Source organism: Sitophilus oryzae, unplaced genomic scaffold, assembly GCF_002938485.1.
Source record: "Sitophilus oryzae breed Bouriz unplaced genomic scaffold, Soryzae_2.0 scaffold_1000_pilon_pilon, whole genome shotgun sequence".
NCBI classification, from domain to species: Eukaryota; Metazoa; Arthropoda; class Insecta; order Coleoptera; family Curculionidae; genus Sitophilus; species Sitophilus oryzae.
In genome coordinates, this window is record NW_022145617.1 from 2,368,955 (window position 1) to 2,389,651 (window position 20,697).

At 33.5% G+C, this 20,697-nt stretch overlaps 3 protein-coding genes across 7 annotated transcripts; 1 reads left to right on the forward strand and 2 right to left on the reverse strand.

Annotated features, from left to right (window-relative positions):
- Nucleotides 1-17: 17 nt before the first annotated feature.
- Nucleotides 18-4,687, reverse strand: LOC115887737 (zinc metalloproteinase nas-13-like). Of its 2 annotated transcripts, XM_030908241.1 has the most exons (7): nucleotides 4,636-4,687; nucleotides 4,403-4,502; nucleotides 3,047-3,190; nucleotides 2,094-2,201; nucleotides 1,749-1,990; nucleotides 816-949; nucleotides 18-746 (listed from the first exon to the last, which is right to left on the reverse strand). In XM_030908241.1, exons 2-7 carry the CDS (start codon nucleotides 4,438-4,440, stop codon nucleotides 513-515), a joined length of 900 nt encoding a protein of 299 aa, XP_030764101.1. In that variant the 5' UTR covers nucleotides 4,441-4,502; nucleotides 4,636-4,687; the 3' UTR covers nucleotides 18-512. The 2 variants fall into 2 exon arrangements, with proteins under 2 accessions (XP_030764101.1, XP_030763411.1); XM_030907551.1 differs by having other exon boundaries at nucleotides 4,403-4,648.
- Nucleotides 4,688-6,471: 1,784 nt separating this feature from the next.
- LOC115880092 (centromere protein J) lies at nucleotides 6,472-17,578 on the reverse strand. Of its 4 annotated transcripts, XM_030897253.1 has the most exons (13): nucleotides 17,161-17,578; nucleotides 16,701-17,058; nucleotides 16,427-16,638; nucleotides 16,222-16,368; nucleotides 15,672-15,909; nucleotides 14,848-15,063; nucleotides 13,298-13,519; nucleotides 12,714-12,909; nucleotides 12,404-12,572; nucleotides 10,842-10,992; nucleotides 10,713-10,784; nucleotides 8,079-8,274; nucleotides 6,472-6,770 (listed from the first exon to the last, which is right to left on the reverse strand). In XM_030897253.1, exons 1-13 carry the CDS (start codon nucleotides 17,510-17,512, stop codon nucleotides 6,639-6,641), a joined length of 2,661 nt encoding a protein of 886 aa, XP_030753113.1. In that variant the 5' UTR covers nucleotides 17,513-17,578; the 3' UTR covers nucleotides 6,472-6,638. The 4 variants fall into 4 exon arrangements, 3 of the variants coding, with proteins under 3 accessions (XP_030753113.1, XP_030753170.1, XP_030753277.1); XM_030897310.1 differs by lacking the exon at nucleotides 16,222-16,368; XM_030897417.1 differs by lacking the exon at nucleotides 6,472-6,770 and having other exon boundaries at nucleotides 8,145-8,274; nucleotides 10,671-10,784.
- Nucleotides 17,579-17,816: 238 nt separating this feature from the next.
- On the forward strand, nucleotides 17,817-20,532 carry LOC115880300 (60S ribosomal protein L3). The gene is made up of 7 exons (XM_030897524.1): nucleotides 17,817-17,884; nucleotides 18,152-18,513; nucleotides 18,764-18,899; nucleotides 19,235-19,421; nucleotides 19,607-19,809; nucleotides 20,003-20,158; nucleotides 20,268-20,532. Exons 1-7 carry the CDS (start codon nucleotides 17,882-17,884, stop codon nucleotides 20,457-20,459), a joined length of 1,239 nt encoding a protein of 412 aa, XP_030753384.1. The 5' UTR covers nucleotides 17,817-17,881; the 3' UTR covers nucleotides 20,460-20,532.
- The last annotated feature ends 165 nt before the right edge of the window (nucleotides 20,533-20,697 follow it).

Sequence of the window (20,697 nt, forward strand, 5' to 3'; positions counted from 1 at the left end):
ATAATCGTGTGGCTACAATACTCCGTCTCGAATGAGGTGTATAACCCTGTATATTCACAGTTTTACAGTACAACGTTTAAAATGACACATTTAAATAAATTTGATTTGAAATTTTGCGGATTTTTTTGTGCTTTTCTGAGCTTATTTTATGTTATTTATTATACAATTGGTTTTGTTCAGAGGTAGTAAATCTAGAAGGAAATTGTGTGGCAGAACCTAAATTAACAATGACAGTACTGTGAATTCCAGAAAAAGACTGTAAAATAGTTAATTGTACAGCGTGTGGTACATTTCGATAAAAAATCGAGAGAAATAAGTGAATAATTATTCACTGCTAATTAACTATACATATAATACACATATTACGTTAGATGTTTCAGTAGATTATCTGGTATTCTTTGACACCACTAACCTTTATTTGTGATAAGGAATAATCACCCTGTATAAGAAAAACTTCAAACACTATTACCCACTTGTACCGTTTGTATAAACTATAAAAATTAATATAATAGTTATTTATGAAAGAGCGCTTGAATTATTCCTTGCGCTAAATTCACCAAAGGATTTGAACTGTCTTTATTTTCAACTTGGCTAATCTCATGGCTTTCAGTTCCACTGTTAGTAGACTGGCTATTTCCTGTTATGGACGCTGTTTTATCTGGACATTTATACATTTGATTCAGTTTTGTTATATCTCCTTTACTAAAGCCCTCACGTTGACCCATTTTTTCTGTTTTTGATGAATCCTACGTGAAAAGTTTATACATGTTTGTTAGAAGACAGTGTAAAAAATTGACTATATATTTTACTAGTACCTTTGGAATGATGGTGGGCTTTCCATTTGTGGAAAAAGCTGTCCCGGAATAGTGCATCACCGATCTGAAGTCGTACGGTACTCCATAGCCTGTAGTCGTGGACGAGTCAGCTTTGTCAAAATTGCTCTCGTGACCTAGATGGAAAAATAAGTTTATTTTAATAGATTCGGCTATGTATGCATGTAAACGATCTAACTAGAAAAGAAGCGAACACTCCTCTAACTGGACCAGAACCGTTTTGGAAATCAAGTTAAAGCGGAATTCAAGAACCTGGAATGGGAACCCTCCAACTGTCTAAGACACTCGCAGAAATTTCTCAGAACTTACGACCGAGAAAAATCAAATATTTTCCTTGATTTAAGTAAAAACAATTTTCAGTTTGTCACGGGGTTTTTAACAGGACACTCTTCGAGTCTCCTCTATATTTCGATATATCGAAATAAAAATTAAACTTCTACACCCTGTATCTCCGGAACTAAGCATTTTAGGACATACATTTATACGGACCTTTTTACAAATTTTTATCTGCAGAATATGCTGCCGAAGTTTCCGGAATACAGTTCGAACCACCCTGTATAATAAACTTTGGTACGATTGATATCGGGGATGGAATACTAACCTCCGTAAAACCGTCTCAGATACTGGCTTTTATCAAAACCCTGAAACTGTATGATGAGTTATAACACAAAAGGGCACAATAGATCTATAATGTCGCGGTGATTTCCCCCATCCCATACAATCTACAGTACATCTTGAAAATGAACTTAATAATTGTACTAAGGTAATAATTTTAGATTTTATTTTTTTTAATTATAAAAATATATATTTCGTTTCATACTCAAACTCTAGGTCTTCCTTAACTCATTAAACAATGTACTAAATATTGTACAAACATTTTAGCCAATCACGTCCATTGTACTATCCCTTACTTACCTTTTCTTATGTTCGACCAGGCAATATCGACAAAATCGTCCCTTTCGAACCGATTTTGCTCGTGCAAAAATCCAGCGGCGTGCATCAGTTCGTGCATAGGCGTCCCAACCCTGGAAGTACACGCAGGGCTTTGCAAATTCACCTCCTGCTTTCCACCGATACGACCCACGCTGGACCAACACCCTGTATTCGAGTTTACTATCGAAACGTAGTCATCGTCGTCGTCATTTTTTTTACGAAATCTAAATAAAAAGTATTAATTATTTGCACTTAAAATTTTTGCCTAAGAGGGGGGTACGAAAAATCATCAAAAATGCCACGCGTAATTTATGAACGAATACTTACTTAATACAAGTATATTTGTGGTATATATCCATGGCTCGTTTGATGCTGTTCAAACTGTCAATGTCAAAGAATCCGTCAATTTTGTATGGAATTATACCATCTTTCCATCTAAAATAAACGATAAAAATATAAGTGACTAAATAAATAGTCAAATCAAGATGGTTTCTGAATAAAAACTTATACCGTTGATACCCAACCTAATGGGCGAATTCGTGACAAGGCAGATTTGATTTCCTCTTATGTATCAAGTGCTGTATGGTGGAGCCACCACTCATTGTGCGGCCAACGCAAAAAACATATCGAAGACGGTGTGGAACTGAAAGCGACAGTGTTGCCATATTAATATCTATAATACGTTTGACAAAAATATCTTTGGATGAAAAATTCGCGTTTATGTATTGAAAATTTATTCGTGTTAAACTTAGAATAAACAACAAAAATAAAAATTCTGAAAGGTACTGAATATGTCGTATGATCGAAAAAAGTCGTTTAGTTGGCTTGGAAATGGCAATTATCGACGTTTACCATAATATTTTACATATGAGATAACAGCGATCTTCATTTTCAAGCCAACTCTCGCGCCGTTCTTTGTTTAATCATATAATATTATATTAAATTGTTTAATGATAGAAAATCCGTATTAGTAACGTACTGTACCCAAAATCCGTAAATCTACGGATTTATCAGTAGTTCTGGCAACACCATCTCCGACAACAACCACTCACTCTGTCGACTGAAAGCAGAACTACGGTACAGTATTCTTTATCCTCCGCGCTATAAACGAGCATCAGCGCACAGCGGCGCAGAGCTAAACTAAATCTCGGACAGGCTGACGGTAACGCCAGCTACGTCTCGGACATGTTTTGTGCCGCGAAATCGTCCATAAGGTTGCGCATCTTCTTATTTATTCAATCAACGCTTATACTCTAGGGATTAGAATTTTCTGGTAGGACCTCAAAGTTTCTGCGATCATTCCATTCCTAGCTACTTTGGGAAACCGAATATCTCCTTCGGCATATTCCCCCAATTCTTCTGGATTTATATCAGACGTTGCGTTCCAGGTTTCAACTAGTTTTCCTGTTTCGACACTTGGTTCTCTAAAACAACAATCGAAAATACATTAGAATAATAAAATCTTAAACAGGCATTTGTCATAACTCGTATGGATATGATTGACATTTTCTAAATATCAATCAATTTTTTTTATGATCTTTATATATTTTTTTCATGTTTTCATACTTTTTTCATGTTTCATCGCCCGATTTAAATGAAATCTGGTATGTCGATAGATTGGACCAAGACCCACTTGACCGTGTACGACACGTGTCACTGTGACAGTTACTTTTGACGTGAGAAACGTCAAAAATTGATACCGTCCAATTGCGACTAAATTTGGTGGGTAGGCTATGTGAGCGATGGTGCATACGGTCCCATCCTGCAATGTTGGAGACGACGTTTCGTTATCTTCATCAGGGTGGGACTAAGGATTTGATATTGAAGGAAAATGTAATTGGGGACGGACACACGATGACGTTCTCGACGTTTCGAACCGATGCCTCAAAATGGACAAAATCATCAGGATTTTCCTTAATTATGGGTCGATTGAAACCGTACTTAGGGTTCCGTACCCAAAGGCTAAAAACGGGAACCCTATTACTAAGACTTCGCTGTCCGTCTGTCTGTCACAAAGGCCTATCTTATAAACCGTTATAGCTAGACAGTTGAAATTTTCACAGATATTGTATCTATGTTGTCGCTATAAGAACAAATACTAAAAGCAGAATTAAATAAATGTTTATAAATTAAAAAGTACTTTCACTAAACATTATCTTTTAAGTAAGAATTTTACATAGAATCTTTCAAGTCCTCGGTGGTCGCATGGTTAAAGCGTTAGGACTTTACGCTGCTATGACGTTGGAGCCGTAGTAAGGCAGGTTCGAATCCTAGTTAAGGTGTATAAGGCTTAGCCCGATCTGGTCGTGTTAAGCCACACCCAAAATTACAAACACACGTGCTTTGATTAAGGCTTGATTAAGGTTACAGAGCTTCAGCATTTGTCATTAAATAGCGAGCAATTTGTTACAAAACCATATAAATTATATATCACTGTAATCACAAAACTCCAATCCATTTCAGTATTGTAACGGAATTTTAAATTATGTCTTTATTTTCGAATGGTACGGAACCCTTATTTGGTCAAGTGCGACTCCGACTCGCACTTGACCAATTTTTTTATTTTATAAAGTTGTGCACCCCCATATTTTAAACCTTGCAGTACCGCCACTGGTAGAAATATTATATTTACTTACTTGAACACCCTGTGTCCCAAATAGGATAGATCAGGCATGGAATCATCAAATTCTTCGTCATATTGCAAAGGATAACTTTTAGCGACTTTAGTAAAAATTGCTACAAAAAATAAAATGTTAAACCCGAATGAATTCATAATATTTGATATTTTTTTATAAAAAAAAACATAAACGGAAGAAAAATCAAACTATTTCTATAAAGCGTTAATAGTAAAAATACCACAATACCGTACATGGAGGTGGCTCTTATAGATATTGTGAACTTATATGTAAATAACGAAAATCTCATATCGGCCATGAATTTAAATTTTAAACCAATTCCGTCTTGTTATTTATTTATATAGGAAATAGTGAATATTATCTAATAGTTAGTTTTTAATATGTATTCACGTAGGCTCCTTATATTTTTGATAATAAACTAACGTGTCCTTAATAGCTCTATGTATATTTATATTATATTACATTTATTTACATCATTACACATGTTATAATTATTACAAATATACAGTGATTATTATAATTATTTATTTTATTAATACATTTGCATTGTATGAGCAAAAAAAACAAATTCAATGTTACTTTGCCACAACTGAAATTTGAATCTCTCACAAGGAAATTAGCCATTCACCAAAGAATCACCTTTATAGAAGACTAATACCTAGCACAGATCGAAAAAAACTGTCTCAAGTTAGCTTTGAACGTCATCGCTTCCAGCGTCATTGATATAAAAAAATTACAGCCATCGTCATTTCCAAACCAACTCTTACACCTTTTTTTTTCGGTGATATTGTATTTATTTTTTATGTTATGATTTAGGTATCCTTCTTATTAAATTAAATATCTTACGACCGAAAAAAAAGGGCGTCAAAGATGGCTGGGGAACGACAATCGATGATAATTTGGCGAGATCAAGCTCTATACGTCATTGCTTGGCCCGTGCTCTTCTTTACTAATGACGCTTACTGCCAGTTGGCTATACTAATTACTTTAATTTTTGACGAGTTTTATGAGAATTTTTAGTAAATAACGTCTAGAGATTGACCTTGCTAAAATTATCATCGATTGTCATTCCCAGCCGTCTTTGACGTCGTTTTTTTTTCGTTCATTCGGTGCCTAAATAGTATAGGTTTACTATCAATATATTTTTCAATGAATGCAACTATATAAAACATAATGGAATATTTTTATTTACCCAATTCAGCTATTTTGGCATATTTAGCTTATCTGTATTGTACCTCGCGCATATCAATTGTCTTGTAATATCTTTGTTTAGCAATTTAAACCGGAAACATTAACTTTGTTTTTTATTGGTACGTAGATAAATAATAAAACATAGAAATAGAGCTTAGCCTGAACATGAATAACAAATTTAGTATAAAATTATTTTTTTATTGATAGTTACTGATTTTTAAAATTTTAGTTAATTATCTGATCAGTAGTTTTACTTTTTACTGGTACCTAATGGTTACATATCTCCTGTGTATATAAGATGCGTACGGGTCCTGAAACATAACAGTTAATTCAATGGATGTGATTTACTTAAAAATTTTGTACTATGTTTAGTACATTTTAATACAAAAAAAATCGTGTTACAGTTGTATATTTTAAGCAGTTTGAACGATCTGAAAAGGGTTTTCAACATTCATCGCGTAGGTTTTTAGTTAAGGAATACTTAGAGTTCATTTAAGAAATGAAATATATATTTTTAATCCCTAAAATATTGAAACTGTATGATGAGGGTTACAGATCAAGAAATGGGGACACATCTATAATGTCGCGGTGATGAACGAAACATGACAGTTAACCCAAGGGATGTGATTACCTAAAAATTTGTTACTGTATTTAGTACATTTTAATTGAGCGACTTAAAAAACATTTCCTTTTTATCGTGTAGGTTTTTAGTTAAGGAATACCAAGAGGCTGCGTAAGAAACGAAATATATGTTTTTTTCCCCAAAATTATTGCTTAGTACATTTGGTAAGTCTTATTAAATATTATTGACATTGAATCGTTATCTTTAGTGCAAGGGTCTGTGCAAAAATTAATTAATTAAGTAATTAAAACTACAATTCAATATAAAAGTAATCTTTATTTGTCGAAATAAATAAATAATCTCATTTTTTGTCTTCGTTATCCTATTTATGTACATGCCTTAACAATATTGCAAAATTTACAATAATTAATAAATACATTCTTGCTCAAATCACAAACTATCGACTTATTTCTTGGTATCGACTTATTTCTTGTAAGTATCCATAACCAATACCCCATCAGAATCCTTTAACCTCACTCTTCCATTAGAATACACCGTTTCAACAGTACCATCTTTGTACAGAGTTCTCACTGTACCATCTGGATATTCCCGTCTCTGTGATAAACAGACAATAAATAAATATTTAGTACATATTTTTATAAATAATTAACTAATGCAAGCACAATCAGACAGTACCACCACAGATTAGGTATACTATATGTATACAGATAAAAATCTTATCCCTAATTCGTGGTACGAAAATTGTTTTTTATGACGATGTGCAAACGAGTAAAATTTCCTGTGCGCAATAATAAACTCGCGTAAAATAACAATAAACAGCGTAATAGAGAGATATCGCTAAACCGAATAGCGTGCATGGACGTTAATAAGGCCAGGTGTTATTTCCTTTACGTGAGGTGGTATTAGAGAACAACGGCATACGGTCGAGTCGGCCGCTCCTGGCACGTATACGTAGACGTAAAGAATAATTTACAGCGTAATAGAGAAATCGCTAAACCGAATAGCGTGCATGGACGTTAATAAGGCCACGTGTTTTAGGCCGACTTTACCGTATGAGGTGGTATTAACTCTCTTCATTTATAGTTATCGGATCGGAAAGAATTCTGTTCGCGTCGCGTCCGCTATTTAAACTTAACCTAACTTTGAATTTAAAACTTTGAAATTGTTTTGTTTACTAGGTATTTTAAAACTAAAGGGCTAAAGTGCTTATTTCCAGTGCTTTATTGTTCAACGTCTGCCAGTGGGTTTAGGGCAACAAGCAAAAAATTCTCTTAGAAGGGCTAAGTCGTCATCTGCTGTAAACCTAAGCCTCTTTATAGGTTCTTTAATATTGGAAGAGGTGGAATCCATATTTTGGGCCATATTTATTTAATTAAAACTAATCCCAGCTACTTAAATATCAAATTACCTAATAAATCTAAAGTAATAATTCAAAACAATTCAAACATAACCTAAAATAAAAGATCTCGCCGGCCGGCCCCGGTTGTCAAATACCCGCACATGCCCATTTAAGCAATTTTTAAACGTTATTTAGAAATAGCGCTTGGTGTAATTGATCCGCAAATTACGTCAGGCGGTAACGTTATTAGCGGGTGTTTGAAAAAAAAATTGACTCGCGCATATCGTAACCATGGTACGCGTAAATACTGCATGACGCTATTCGGTTTTCCGATATCTCTCTAATAACTGTGCCGGTCAGGCGCTGTGCACAATTTTAGAGGCCATAAGTGGGCGTGCTATGTGCGCAAACTAGTAACCTAACTAGTGCCCGATTCCGAAAATTGGAACCACGAAAAACAATAAAGAAAAAACAAAGTTTATAATCTGTATAATCTGTGGTACCACTGACCTTGAATCGTCAACTTTAATGAAACGGACTATAGATAATAACAGATTACTAACTTTGTAGTTTTGATTGTGCACTTCTTTTTGACCGTTTGGCAAAAATATAATCTGCTCTCCATTGTCGTGTTTGACAGTTCGTCGGCCGTCTGGAAATTGTTGTTCCTCGGTACCATCCGGATAAATCAGCCTGATGGAACCATCCGAATAGCTAACTTCTGTTTTACCATCGGGATACTTCTTACATTTTTGTCCTCTGAAAAATTATATAAAATTTGGGTTAGTTTGAATCGAATTTGTGATTTATTTTAAAGCTCTGCCTACACGTAACGTTTTACCTGTCGGGTAAGACGCATTAAAGACTAGTAGACCAACTGGTAAAGGAGTAAGACAAGGAGATGCGATATCCCCAAAGCTGTTTACAGCAACACTGGAAGAAATCTTCCGTCAACTGGATTGGACCAACAAAGGATTAAAAATAGATGGAAAATATCTTTTAACCATATAAGATGTGTGATAACCCTAACCAATGTGTACTACCAGTCATGGACCTATGCATACAAAATCTGGACACTCAAAACGGACATTATAAGAAAACTGCAGGTCGCATAATGCTCAATAGAATGAAATATGCTGGGAATATCCAAGAAAAACCATAAAAGGTGTAAAAGTAAGGAAACTGCAGGTTACACAATGCCCAATGGAACAAAATATGACAAAAAAAGACCGTCAAAAAAAAACAAGTGGGTACAACAAAAAACCCAGGTAATAGATATCCACAGAATCAAATCCCTCAAGTGGCAATGAGCAGGACGCCTGCCAAGAAGAACGGACAACAGATGGACCCCAAAAATTACAGCATGGTGATGGTACCCACGAGGAATTAAGAGACCTAGAAGAAGACCAAACCTGAGATGGGACCATGATATTAGGAAATCAGCAGGGATAACTTGAGCCCGCATAGCCAACAATAGACAACCAATTGGCAAACTACAAAGAGAGTATCTAAATATGTGAGGGAGGCTTCACCATAATTAGAAATGGTTGAATAAGCTGAAAATGATGATGATAATGATGATATCATTTTAGTTAATATACATACATATATTATATCTTTGAAATTATTTTTGACGTTGAAGACGTGAAGACTGTTTCGTTTCTATGGTTTTTACGATGTTTTTACTAGTGATGGGAAAAACCGATTAATTTCAATAATCGAGTACTCGAGTATCAAGCGATTGCAATAACCGAGTGATCACTCGAGCGAAATATCGCTCGTATTTAAAAATACGGTTTTTTGTCCGTCGCATGTTGTAAGTACTCGTTAACGCCAAGCGCCAAGCAGTAAGCTGCGTGCGCACATATTCTTTCGGTAATGAACGGCAAGTAGTAAGCGGCGAGCGATTCGCTTGATCGCCTGATTCCTGATTTAGTTTATTTCGATGCATTGTCGATGTAGGTCGTAAAATTTTGTCTCTCAGATACGCAACGGATAAATATACCGGGTGCGTCTCAAAAGTGGATCACCCCCTATAACTTTTTTATTTTTTCAGATAAAACAACGAGATTTGGTATGTTAATATATGACATAAATTAGGATTGATTGACATATTCAATTGTTTTCGGTCACTTCCGGTTTCACCGGAAATGACTGCAACTTTTGATTTTTAAATCGCACCCTCGGTATTTTTTTACTTTATTCGGTAGAAAATGACACTCTGAATAGAATGACATATAACATGTCAACTTTTGACATTTTCGCATGTGGTTTATTTGAAATTGTAACATGCGGTTCATAACGACAATTTGACTCGAAGTACCAAGTGTCTGGTATCAAATTATTCGTAAAAAAATTCTTTTTCGAAATATGCTAATGATCCACCCTCGTTCCATTTGAAAAAAATTGAGATATGATCAAAAATACGATTTGGGCATCTTTTAACTGGCCAGGGCAAGACACTAAAACATTAGACGATCAAATCTATTTTTCCAAGGCTCCTTGATTAAAAATTAGTGTTTTTAAAGCAGCCATGGCACTCTAGATTGAAATTTAAAATACAAGTTGTTTTTAAGCGAATACGTCAAAAGTTGACATATGATACGTCATTCTATTTAGAATGTCATTTTCTATCAAATAAAGTAAGAAAATACCGAGGGTGCCGTTTAAAAATCAAAAATTGTAGTCATTTCCGGTGAAACAGAAGTGACAGAAAACAAATGAATACGTCAATCAATATTAATTTATGTTATATACTAACATACCAAATCTGATTTTTTATCTAAAAAAATAAAAAAGTAATAGGAGTAAGCCACTTTTGAGAGGCACCCGGTTTATACGGCGTCGTATAAATTTGCTACCTGCAATGTATATAGAAAATTAACTCGGCTTTTTATCGAGTAGGTCACATTAAAATCGGATTTCAATTTATTTCATTCTAGGATCGCTTGCGTTCGTCGCTTGGTACTCGTCACTTGCATTGCTCGTTCATAATCGAGCGATGTCGGTTATTTCAAAAATCGGGTCTCGAGCGAATTTTCGCTCGAGTTATCCCATCACTAGTTTTTACTAAGAATAGTAAAAATGACGCCGACTTTTGATTGTTGAATTGATTGTTTTGATTCAACGTTTTACCTAATACTTTTTGACTGAACAGTTAAAACGTTACGTGTAGGTGAGCCTTTAGATGACGTTACTCTGAATATTCCAGTAATTCTGATCCATCCGGATATTGTGTATGTAAAGAGTTAGTCGAGGCGTAGTGGTACCTAGAAATAAGTTCAATATGTTATAATTTTTTTAATTTTGATCATACAGGATCGTACTTGATAATATTGTTTTTTAAATCAGTCTCCTTGGTATCGCCGTTAAAATATTTCATTTTTATTAACTGACCATCGGAAGATATAGTTTTTAAATTGCCGTTAGAGTAGCTTATTTCAATGGAACCATCAGGAAGAACATTCTCAGACTTATCTAAAATTATGTATACAGGGTGCTACAGATTCGAGGTATAAGAGCATTGGTATCTCGGAAACAGTAATAGATACGAAGATGGTTAAATTGGGGCAAACTTGCGCTTTAAATTACCATCAGAAAAGTTTTAAAAATTTCAAGGACTGCTGAGTTTTTTGGGAAAACGGATTTTTTTGAAAATCAATTTTATTTTTCCCTGTCGTTATTTTTTAGAAAATCAAAAAACTAGTTGCACATTCTCACGGCCACTTTATTAGGCCTATCTGATAGTATTTTTAGATTTTTAAATTAGCTGATAATTTGTGAGATAAACAGGCCAACTTAATTTTTTAAATACTGACCTGCATTTTTTATTTCACGTTTTGAAAGAACTCACTCTCCTGAATACAATGATATGTCACACTTTATACTTTTTTTTTTTGTTTTAACAACAACAAAACTATTTAATTATTATTTAAAAGAATTTCAAGTCCGACTCTGGTTTTGTAAATTATTTAGTCTGATTATATTCATCGCAATAATAACTAATCACTAATTAACATTGAATAAGGAGAATAGAGATTCAAAACATAAAATAAAAAATGCATGTCCGTATTTAAAAAAAAAATAAGTTGGCCACTGTATCTCACAAATTATCAGCTAATTTGAAAATCTAAAAATACTATCCGATAGCCCTAATAAAGTGGCCACGAGAATGTGTAATTAGTCTTTTGATTTTCTAAAAAATAACAACAGGAAAAAATAAAATTGATTTTTAAAAAAATTCGTTTTTTCCAAAACACTCACCAATCCTTGAAATTTTTAAAACTTTTTCGATGGCATCTTGGTGAACATCCGAAAGCGCAACTTGCCCCAATTTAACCATCTTCGTATCTATTACGGTTTCCGAGATACCAATGCTCGTACCTCAAATTTGTAGCACCCTGTATACAGATTTGGTCACCGTAGAAGCATGGTCTGGAATTTAACGTGTAAGACAGCGATGGAGATAATTTAATGGAAAATCAAAGTATTAAAAAGAGATAAAACTTGGGTTGATATATTTCTTCTATGCGGAATTGCCAGATTTTGCTTCAAAATTTCAAACCGCACAAGTAGGCGTTTATGAAAAATGGTTGCATCTAGAGTTGGAGCTTTATTTTTTACAATTAGTTAGTCATTTTACTACAGCTGTAATAAATTATATTTAGCTTAGACATATTATCTTCATTTCAGTAGTATACACGAAAGTTTTTAATTTTTTTTTCTACACCGGCAACACTATAGGCCGCTTTTTATTTTGTCTCTCTGTCTGCCAACCGGTCATTTATATTTATCTCTGTAGTATGCATTAAAATACAGACCACACAGTTGGAGTGATCACGGCTATATAAGATTTGAATAAATTTAATAAAAATATTTTTGTTTCTACCTAATGTTGCAGAACAATTAGTATTTCTGGGACTTGCGACATTGCCAAACTTATGCTCGTATTGTTTTTCAATAGAAACAGTATCGTAATTTATAAAATTTAACTCCACACTGTCATTCTTTAATGAATTTCTACTAGAACGCGTTGTAACAGACTTCTCTTCTGTTTCCTAAAATAAACACATTTTTAAATAAATCACACTCACTGATTTACCGTATGATTCGAAAAAAAAACGGTGTCGAGTTAGCTTGGTATGTATACGTCGTTTCCAAGCTAACTTGACGCCGTTTTTTTCTCGATCGCGTTATACTTTTGGTGTAGTTTTAATTGTTTCACTTCCTTGGATGCTGATATCAGATACTACATTTTGTTTCTCGTCACCATTGCCTTTGCCAGATTTTTCTACCTTCTTTTTAAAGGTTTCTTCTGTCAATTTTGACAGGTTTTTGTTGATTTCTTGAAGCATTTTAACTTCGGCAGGCCGACGCATGTACTTCTGGTTCGAACTAAATGTTATAATGCAAAAATCACAAAAAAATGCTATACAGGGTGGTCCGAATTGTATTCGGGAAGCTTCGGCAGCATATTCTGCAGATAAAAATAAGTAAAAAGGTTCGTGTAAATTTATGTCCTAAAATGCTTCGTTTCGGAGATACAGGGTTCATCATCAGACATCAATTTTTATCCAAATATCGACGTTAGTTCATAGATTATTTGGAAAAAATCAAAATAAAAATGAAACTTCTACACCCTGTATCTCGGAAAAGAAACATTTTAGGATATAAATCTATACAAACTTTTTTATTTATTTTTATCTGAGAATATCGTACCCAAGTTTCCCGAATCCAATTCGGACCACCCTGTAGAAACAACATTAGAAAACACTAAACTAACCTCAATTTTGCGTTTTCTTTATGTAGTTTCTCCACAGTAGCTTTAAGTTCAGTTAGCTCTTTTTCTTGTTGTTTCACTTGAGTCCTAAGCCTGGCCTGTGAGGCTCCATATTTGGTATCTTTTAATTTTAACAATTCTTTTGCATCGGCCAATTCTTGTTTTAACTGACTAATTTCTTCACGTTCTTTTTTAGACGGTCTATTCTGTGCGTCTTTTATATAACTAAAACAATAAAAATGTACAGGGTGTTCCATTTTCGTGTGTTTTGCAGGGTTTCTCGCTTATGAGTTGAGGTACAAAGATGCGGTTTTCACATCACTGTATTACTTTTTTATTAAACTAAAGATGTTACTCACAGATTTGTCCTAGTCTTCTTTAACCTGATTGTAACCCTCATGTTACAATTTCATATAAAAAGTTGTTCTATTCAGAGTGCCATTTTCTATCTGATAAAGTAAAAAATACCGAGGGTGCCATTTAAAAATAAAAAATTGTATTGTGTTGTCATTTCCGGTGAAACAGGAAGTGACCGAAAACAATTGAATACATCAATCAATCCTAATTTATGTCATATACTAACATACCAAATCTTGTTTTATTTGAAAAAATAAAAAAGTTATAGGGGTGGGCCACTTTTGAGATGCGCCCCGTAGAGTATGTTGTATTTTTAGAAAGCTTGTAATAAGGCAAATAAAATAAAAAAATAATATACAGGGCATCCCATTTAAAAAAAAAAACATAAGTTTGGGTCATATTTCAAAAATGACAGGTCGCAGCAAAAATCTTGTTACGCCACTGGATTCTATGTGAAAAATTCTACGGGACTCAGTTTTCACCTTTTTGATAAGTTATAAGATAACCAAGATACGAAGGGGATAGAAAAATTGCAACATTTTCAAATTCACCCTGTATTTCAAAAACCAAGGGGGCTAGGAGAAATATACAGGGTGAGTCTTAAATAAGTGCAAATATTTTCAGGGGTGGTATATTTCGACCCCAGGAACACGTCTGAGGGTTTTTTCCGCTAAAACAAGATGTTGAAAATTGTGCAATTTCTTTTAAATTTCTCTGTATATTTTTCGAAAACTTTTTAGAACTGCCTGTTCACCGCAAATTTTCCCACGGTATAATTTCTTAATCTCTAATTTACCATAGTTACGGCTTTATTCTATGGTTACGGCAACAAAAGGGATACAAATACAGAAAAATCCGGTGTCTCAAATTTTTTTGAAAAAAAAAATCAATTTTGTTTTAATTTTTAAACTTAAATAACTGGGTTATTTTGGACTTATCTGAAAAATGGTAAAGCGAAAATATGTTTCTTTTATCGAGATCTACCAGCCCTGAAAATATTTGCACTTATTTAAGACTCACCCTGTATGTGTAGCATCTTTAGGGTTTAATAAAAAAAGTAGCACAGTGATATAAAAACCGCATCTTTGTATCTGTACTCATAAACGAAAAACCCCATAAAACACACGAAAGTGGGACACCCTATACATGCATTTATCATTACTATCATAATAATCAAATTAATCAGTAAATCTTACTTTTCAAAATAGTTTTTCTCTTTTAAATATTTTTTTCGCTCACTAGTCATCTCTTCCTCTAGTTTTGCCACTTGTTCTGTATACTTTTTTTCATTATTATTCATTTCTTTTTTTATATTATTATATTTTCCATCTAACTCGTTTAGTTCTTTTTTTAATTTCTCATGCTCTGTCTGAAGATTATTAAAACTTTTTGTTTTTTGTAAAAGTTTTGATCTGGAATACCATAAAAAAATCTTATAGGCTAGTAAAACTACTAAAATACCATATGATCGAGAAAAAAAACGGCGTCATAGACGGCTGGGGAATGACAATCGATGGTAATTTTGGCGAGGTCAAGCCCTAGACGTCTTTTACTTGGCCCGTACTCTTCTTTATTTTTTAACGGCACTTATCGCCTGTTGGCCTTAATACAGTTGTAATTTATTTTTATATTGATAAAAATTTATTTTTAAATGGTATATGTAGTTTAAAATTCGAAAAAAAAACAATTTTTGGAAATAAATTTGTCTAGAGATTGACCTCGCTATCATCGATTGTGATTCCTCAGTCATCTATGACGTCGTGTTTTTTTTTTCGATCATACTGTATTTCAAAATATGTATGTGGTAACTTCTTCTGACAAAATACTCCAATTTCTCAATCAGACAAATTGGACAAATGAAAGTAGCCAATTTCATGACCACAGATCAAAGAAAGAGACCAAACCATTTAAAAAAAATTTCGCAGAGCAAAATGATGACACATCATAACAAAACAACAAAGAATATTAAATATGACTGACTAACTATAGTAAATAAAATCTTTCGTAAAATAAGCAGTACTTTAAAACCTCGCATTCTGTACAGGGTTCGTCATTTTTGACAGTATCGTCCAACTTAAAACTGTCAAAACTAGTGTTGACGCCCGCGTCGATTCTTGTGACACTCTCGCTTTGACAGGTACTGTCATATTCGGTATAATTGTCCACCACACTGGGCGATCTCGATGACCATCTCGTCTCTTCGTCAGAAAAACTAGTTCCTCTGGAGGTCATCTTGCTTGAACGATGTGCACTAACATCTTGAAATATCAATTTAAAAAAAGTGTTTTATTTTTAAACTTCACAAAAGTATTCATTTTTGCGACGCGATTGACAATATAAAAACGTCAACACCTAGGCATAAAAGTGAAGCACTTTTACGCCTAAGCACAAAAGTAGGAAAATATATTATGAAACTGATTTAAACTGTCAAATTCAACTTAAAAAACTGAAGTAAAATAAAGTCTAAGTAAAAAAAGCAGCAGTGGCAACATTGTGACGTGCATTTAAAAAATATTTATATTTTCATGACGTGCACACCGACTTTTAAAGGTTTTCCTATACAAAGTTACCTTTAAAATCGTTGCAGTTTTGATGTGCATCATTCAATTCCATTTTGTGCAAATTAATAAGAAAATTTCGCAAAACGTCAGTTTTCTCGGCAATTTCCTCCAATTTCAAATGAATATTTTCCTGTCTGTCATTAACAAACAATATTTCTTAAAAAAAAATTATCAGCAAAAAATTTCAACTATTAAATAAACAAATAATAGGTACCTTTGTCAGTAATATTCGTTGTACTATAATTTTTTTGAGGAGTACTAGCCAAAAGATTCATAACACTGGTATTGGTGGAACAAAAAGAACTATTTTCAACTTTTTGCTCTAACATTTCAAAGTTTTTTAACTCCCTCTCCGATTTTTGTTCCTCTAGAATGTGCTCTCCTGGATCCTTTTTATACGGTATCATTATATCTAACAGATTTTCTCTGTTACATATATAAAAAAATGCTTTTTTAATAATTACAAAACTTTTTAAAAAGTTACTTACGGTATATCATTAGATATTAATTTTTCATTAGGTGAGAACGATTTTGAAGCATAAGCTTTGATTTTTTCCATAATAGACTTATTTAAACCGCTAAAAATCGATGCATTATCAGTTTTACAATGATTATTAAAGTTTTCGTCCGATTTGAAGTAGAGGTTTCTTCTAAATTTATCATATCTATCTTCTTCTTGGTTCTTTTTCTCAGTTGAACCATTTTCAAATGCCGCTTTCCATGTTCCTCTTGGTTTCATACACTCCTGTACAGTTAAAGGTGTTAAGTTAATATTTTCCTGAACTTGAACTGTAGCCCTCTTCAAGATACCCTTTCTATCACTGTTAGTTAGATCTTTCAGTCTACCTTAATATAATAAGAACAAATACACTGTTAGTTTTAATTTATTGACTGTTGCAAATACTTCTTAATCTTTCATCTAGAGTTTTAACTATTTTTTAAACTTACTGGTTTGTTTTATATTTGTAGGATACTGAGCCATTTTAAACCTAGCGGTCCCTTGTCCTTTTTTCAAAAACGGCCTCTTGGGCTTATTACGTATTTGAATCGGTAAATCTTGAGCAATTTTTTCTTCTAACAATTCTTCAAATGGTTTAGAAGGTACAATCTCATGTTTATCCCAATTTGTTGTATCTACCTTTTCTATAGATGTATTAAATATTGATTCGCTCAAATGTTTTTCATCTTTTTCACTAACAACTTTTTTATCACTATTTTTCTGCGTATGCTCATCGTAATTACCTTGCCACAACTTCAGTTCTTGCAATCGAACCATATTTAATGAAGATGAATGAAGCATATTTATGGACAATGTTTTCAAAGAAGTAAACAAACACTAAAATTTTGAATTTGGTGACACTTTTTAAATTTGTACGTTATTTGACAATTGAACATTATAACCTGATTCTTTTAGTTTTTCGTATCTGTAGTTGCCTAAGTTACTTAACCATCATATTAACTTGTAACAGGGATTGCTGGAAATGCACCTCTTTAATAATTTCAAATTATATATCCGATATATCCAACGTAAAATTATATATGATTTACTGTATTTTATTTTCTATGGCAAACATTTGAAGCGACATCTATGACAAGGACAAGAATACAAGAAGTTTACTTCTGGCGTTTTGACGTTCGATTTCGTTCATTTCGTTTTTATTCCTGTAAGATGGTAGGTGTTCCGTATTTTCTTTTTTATTTAAATAATCCTCCAGTGAAATTTTCTTAAAGTATTTTATAATATTAATAGAATACAAATATTATATCTCTCTATTAATATTTTTAAATTAATATGATGATTTTTGCTATCTTTGTTTATGGTTATTATCCGAATATTCATGTGGATAATCCTCTAGGGCGGTCTGATAATTTGTCTCCATTTCTGATTAAACCGGCTTTTAAGTTAAGTTCAGAATAATAATCTGATTTATATTTTCAGTCGCACAGAAAGTTCAGTGCTCCTCGACATGGTTCTATGGGCTTCTACCCCAAAAAGAGATCCCAAAGACACCGTGGTAAAGTTAAGGCTTTCCCTAAAGATGATCCATCCAAACCCGTTCATTTAACCGCTTTCATCGGTTATAAGGCCGGTATGACTCACGTGTTACGTGAAGCCGATCGTCCAGGTTCAAAAATTAACAAGAAAGAAATTGTGGAGGCTGTTACAATTTTGGAAACTCCACCAATGGTGGTTGTTGGCGTTGTTGGATATATCGAAACTCCACATGGTCTACGTGCTTTGGCCACCGTTTGGGCTGAACATTTGTCTGAAGATTGTCGCAGACGTTTTTACAAGAACTGGTAAGTTCACATAAAAAAGGACCTTTATCCTATTTTCATAATTATATACATTATCTTATAAATCAACTAATCATAAATAAAGCCTTCCACTGGCTACATGAAGGCTATAAATGTACTCACTGTGCTGAAGAATCTGAAGTTTAAAACTCAGTCGATTGAGCCATGTGAGCAAAAGGGCTTCAAGTCTCCTCTAAACTATGAGACAATGCCCTTATTTTGTTCCAGCATGTTTAACACTGAATTAAAATAGGTACAAGAGCAAAAAGAAGGCTTTTACCAAAAGTTCAAAGAAATGGTCTGATGACTTGGGCAAAAAATCAATTGAACGTGATTTTAAGAAGATTGTGAAGTACTGTAAAGTCGTCAGAGTTATTGCCCATACACAGGTTAGTTTAGTTAAAATAATAATAGAATTATTTCTTGACACGGTCAGTTTGGAGCTTACCCTCCAGCTGTTGGTAATTAGGGCCTTTACTCTGTGAGGTTCTAACTATAGTGTCATAGAAAATGAGCCCTTCGGGAGGCTCGTGGAGTATATTCCATTATCATTGTGTAGTCCATGGACAATGACACTCTGACAAAACCTACTCCACACAGTCCTTTTTCATAATGTAATAATTTTATAATACTGTTTCAAATTCAATTCAAAAAAACTATCAGAATTATTCTTATATTTTTTTTTTGTAAAAATCTTTTTAAGCATCTTTTTTAAATCTTTTAGATGAAATTACTGAAACAAAGACAGAAGAAGGCACATATTATGGAAATCCAACTTAACGGTGGAACTGTAGCTGATAAAGTTGCCTGGGCTAGAGAACATCTTGAAAAACCCATCCCTATCGCCTCTGTATTTGCCCAGGATGAGATGATTGACTGCATTGGTGTAACCAAGGGTAAAGGATACAAAGGTAAGCAAGAAAACATAATAAATATCTAAGGAAAAGACTTATAATGATGAAAGACGTGGATTGTGCTTTTCTGATTTTTTACTGAGGATAAAATCCATGCTGCCTTCCTACTGATTAATTTTAACGTCACTTAAAAATTATTATTTATTTTTAATTGATTTACAAGTATTTTTTCTTTCTTTTAGGTGTTACATCGAGGTGGCACACAAAGAAACTGCCCCGTAAGACACACAAAGGTCTTCGTAAAGTTGCTTGTATTGGAGCATGGCATCCGTCTCGTGTGTCCTTCACTGTAGCCCGTGCTGGTCAAAAGGGTTACCATCACCGTACTGAAATGAACAAGAAAATCTACAGAATCGGTGCGGGAATTCACACCAAGGATGGCAAAGTAAGTTTATTACATGTTTATTTTTTTTTTTTATTTTTTGAACTATAGTATTCATGATGAGAAACTTCCAGAGCCAAAAGGATTATGAACTTAATCTGTGATTATGAATGATAGGACTGATTTTTTATTGATTTAAATACTTTTTGGTCTACTGGTGTGAATCATACTGAAATAGTATTTTTTCTTGTTACAGGTTATCAAAAATAATGCTTCTACTGAATACGATTTAACTGAAAAAACTATCACTCCTATGGGAGGTTTTCCACACTACGGTGAAGTGAACAATGATTTTGTGATGATTAAGGGATGCTGTATGGGGCCCAAGAAACGAGTTATTACGCTTAGAAAGGTAAGATATATGAAAATATCAATAAAGTTTCTGTGTTGTCATTAAAATATTAGTTTATAGTTAATAGACTGGAACTGTAAAGTCTATTTTTATTTAATTTTTTTTCTAGTCTTTGTTGGTCCATACTAAACGTGTGTCTCTGGAGAAGATCAACCTGAAATTCATCGATACGTCGTCCAAATTCGGTCACGGTCGTTTCCAGACTCCGGCAGATAAGGCTGCTTTCATGGGCCCTCTTAAGAAGGATAGGCAGAAGGAGGAAGAGAAAACCGCAGCCCCGGCTGCTTCGGCTAGCTCTTAAATTGGATATATTCGTGTATATCCAGCGGTTTTATTGTAATTGACGTTAAAATATATAACCGTTTTATCTAAAAGGTGTTTTTTTAATGTATAAAAATGCTATCCCATCCCATATTTTCTGTTTATGCCTTATATTCAACTGTATAATACAAAAAAATGAAGATAAGATGACCAAAAGTTATAATTGCATCGAGCTTAATTTATTGTTTTCATCATGTTTTCAAACTTTAAAATTTTTT

Coding starts and splice junctions, on each gene's coding strand:
- LOC115887737 (XM_030907551.1), bottom strand. CDS start 4,539: ATGAATTCATTCGGGTTTAACATTTTATTTTTTGTAGCAATTTTTACT. Junction 3,191..4,402: donor TTGGGACACAGGGTGTTCAA/GTAAGTAAATAT, acceptor TTGTTGTTTTAG/AGAACCAAGTGTCGAAACAG. Junction 2,202..3,046: donor ATGATCGCAGAAACTTTGAG/GTCCTACCAGAA, acceptor CGTTTATTTTAG/ATGGAAAGATGGTATAATTC.
- LOC115880092 (XM_030897253.1), bottom strand. CDS start 17,512: ATGCTTCATTCATCTTCATTAAATATGGTTCGATTGCAAGAACTGAAG. Junction 17,059..17,160: donor TACAAATATAAAACAAACCA/GTAAGTTTAAAA, acceptor TATTATATTAAG/GTAGACTGAAAGATCTAACT. Junction 12,573..12,713: donor CAATTAAAACTACACCAAAA/GTATAACGCGAT, acceptor TGTTTATTTTAG/GAAACAGAAGAGAAGTCTGT.
- LOC115880300 (XM_030897524.1), top strand. Junction 18,900..19,234: donor GAGTTATTGCCCATACACAG/GTTAGTTTAGTT, acceptor TAAATCTTTTAG/ATGAAATTACTGAAACAAAG. Junction 20,159..20,267: donor GAGTTATTACGCTTAGAAAG/GTAAGATATATG, acceptor TTTTTTTTCTAG/TCTTTGTTGGTCCATACTAA.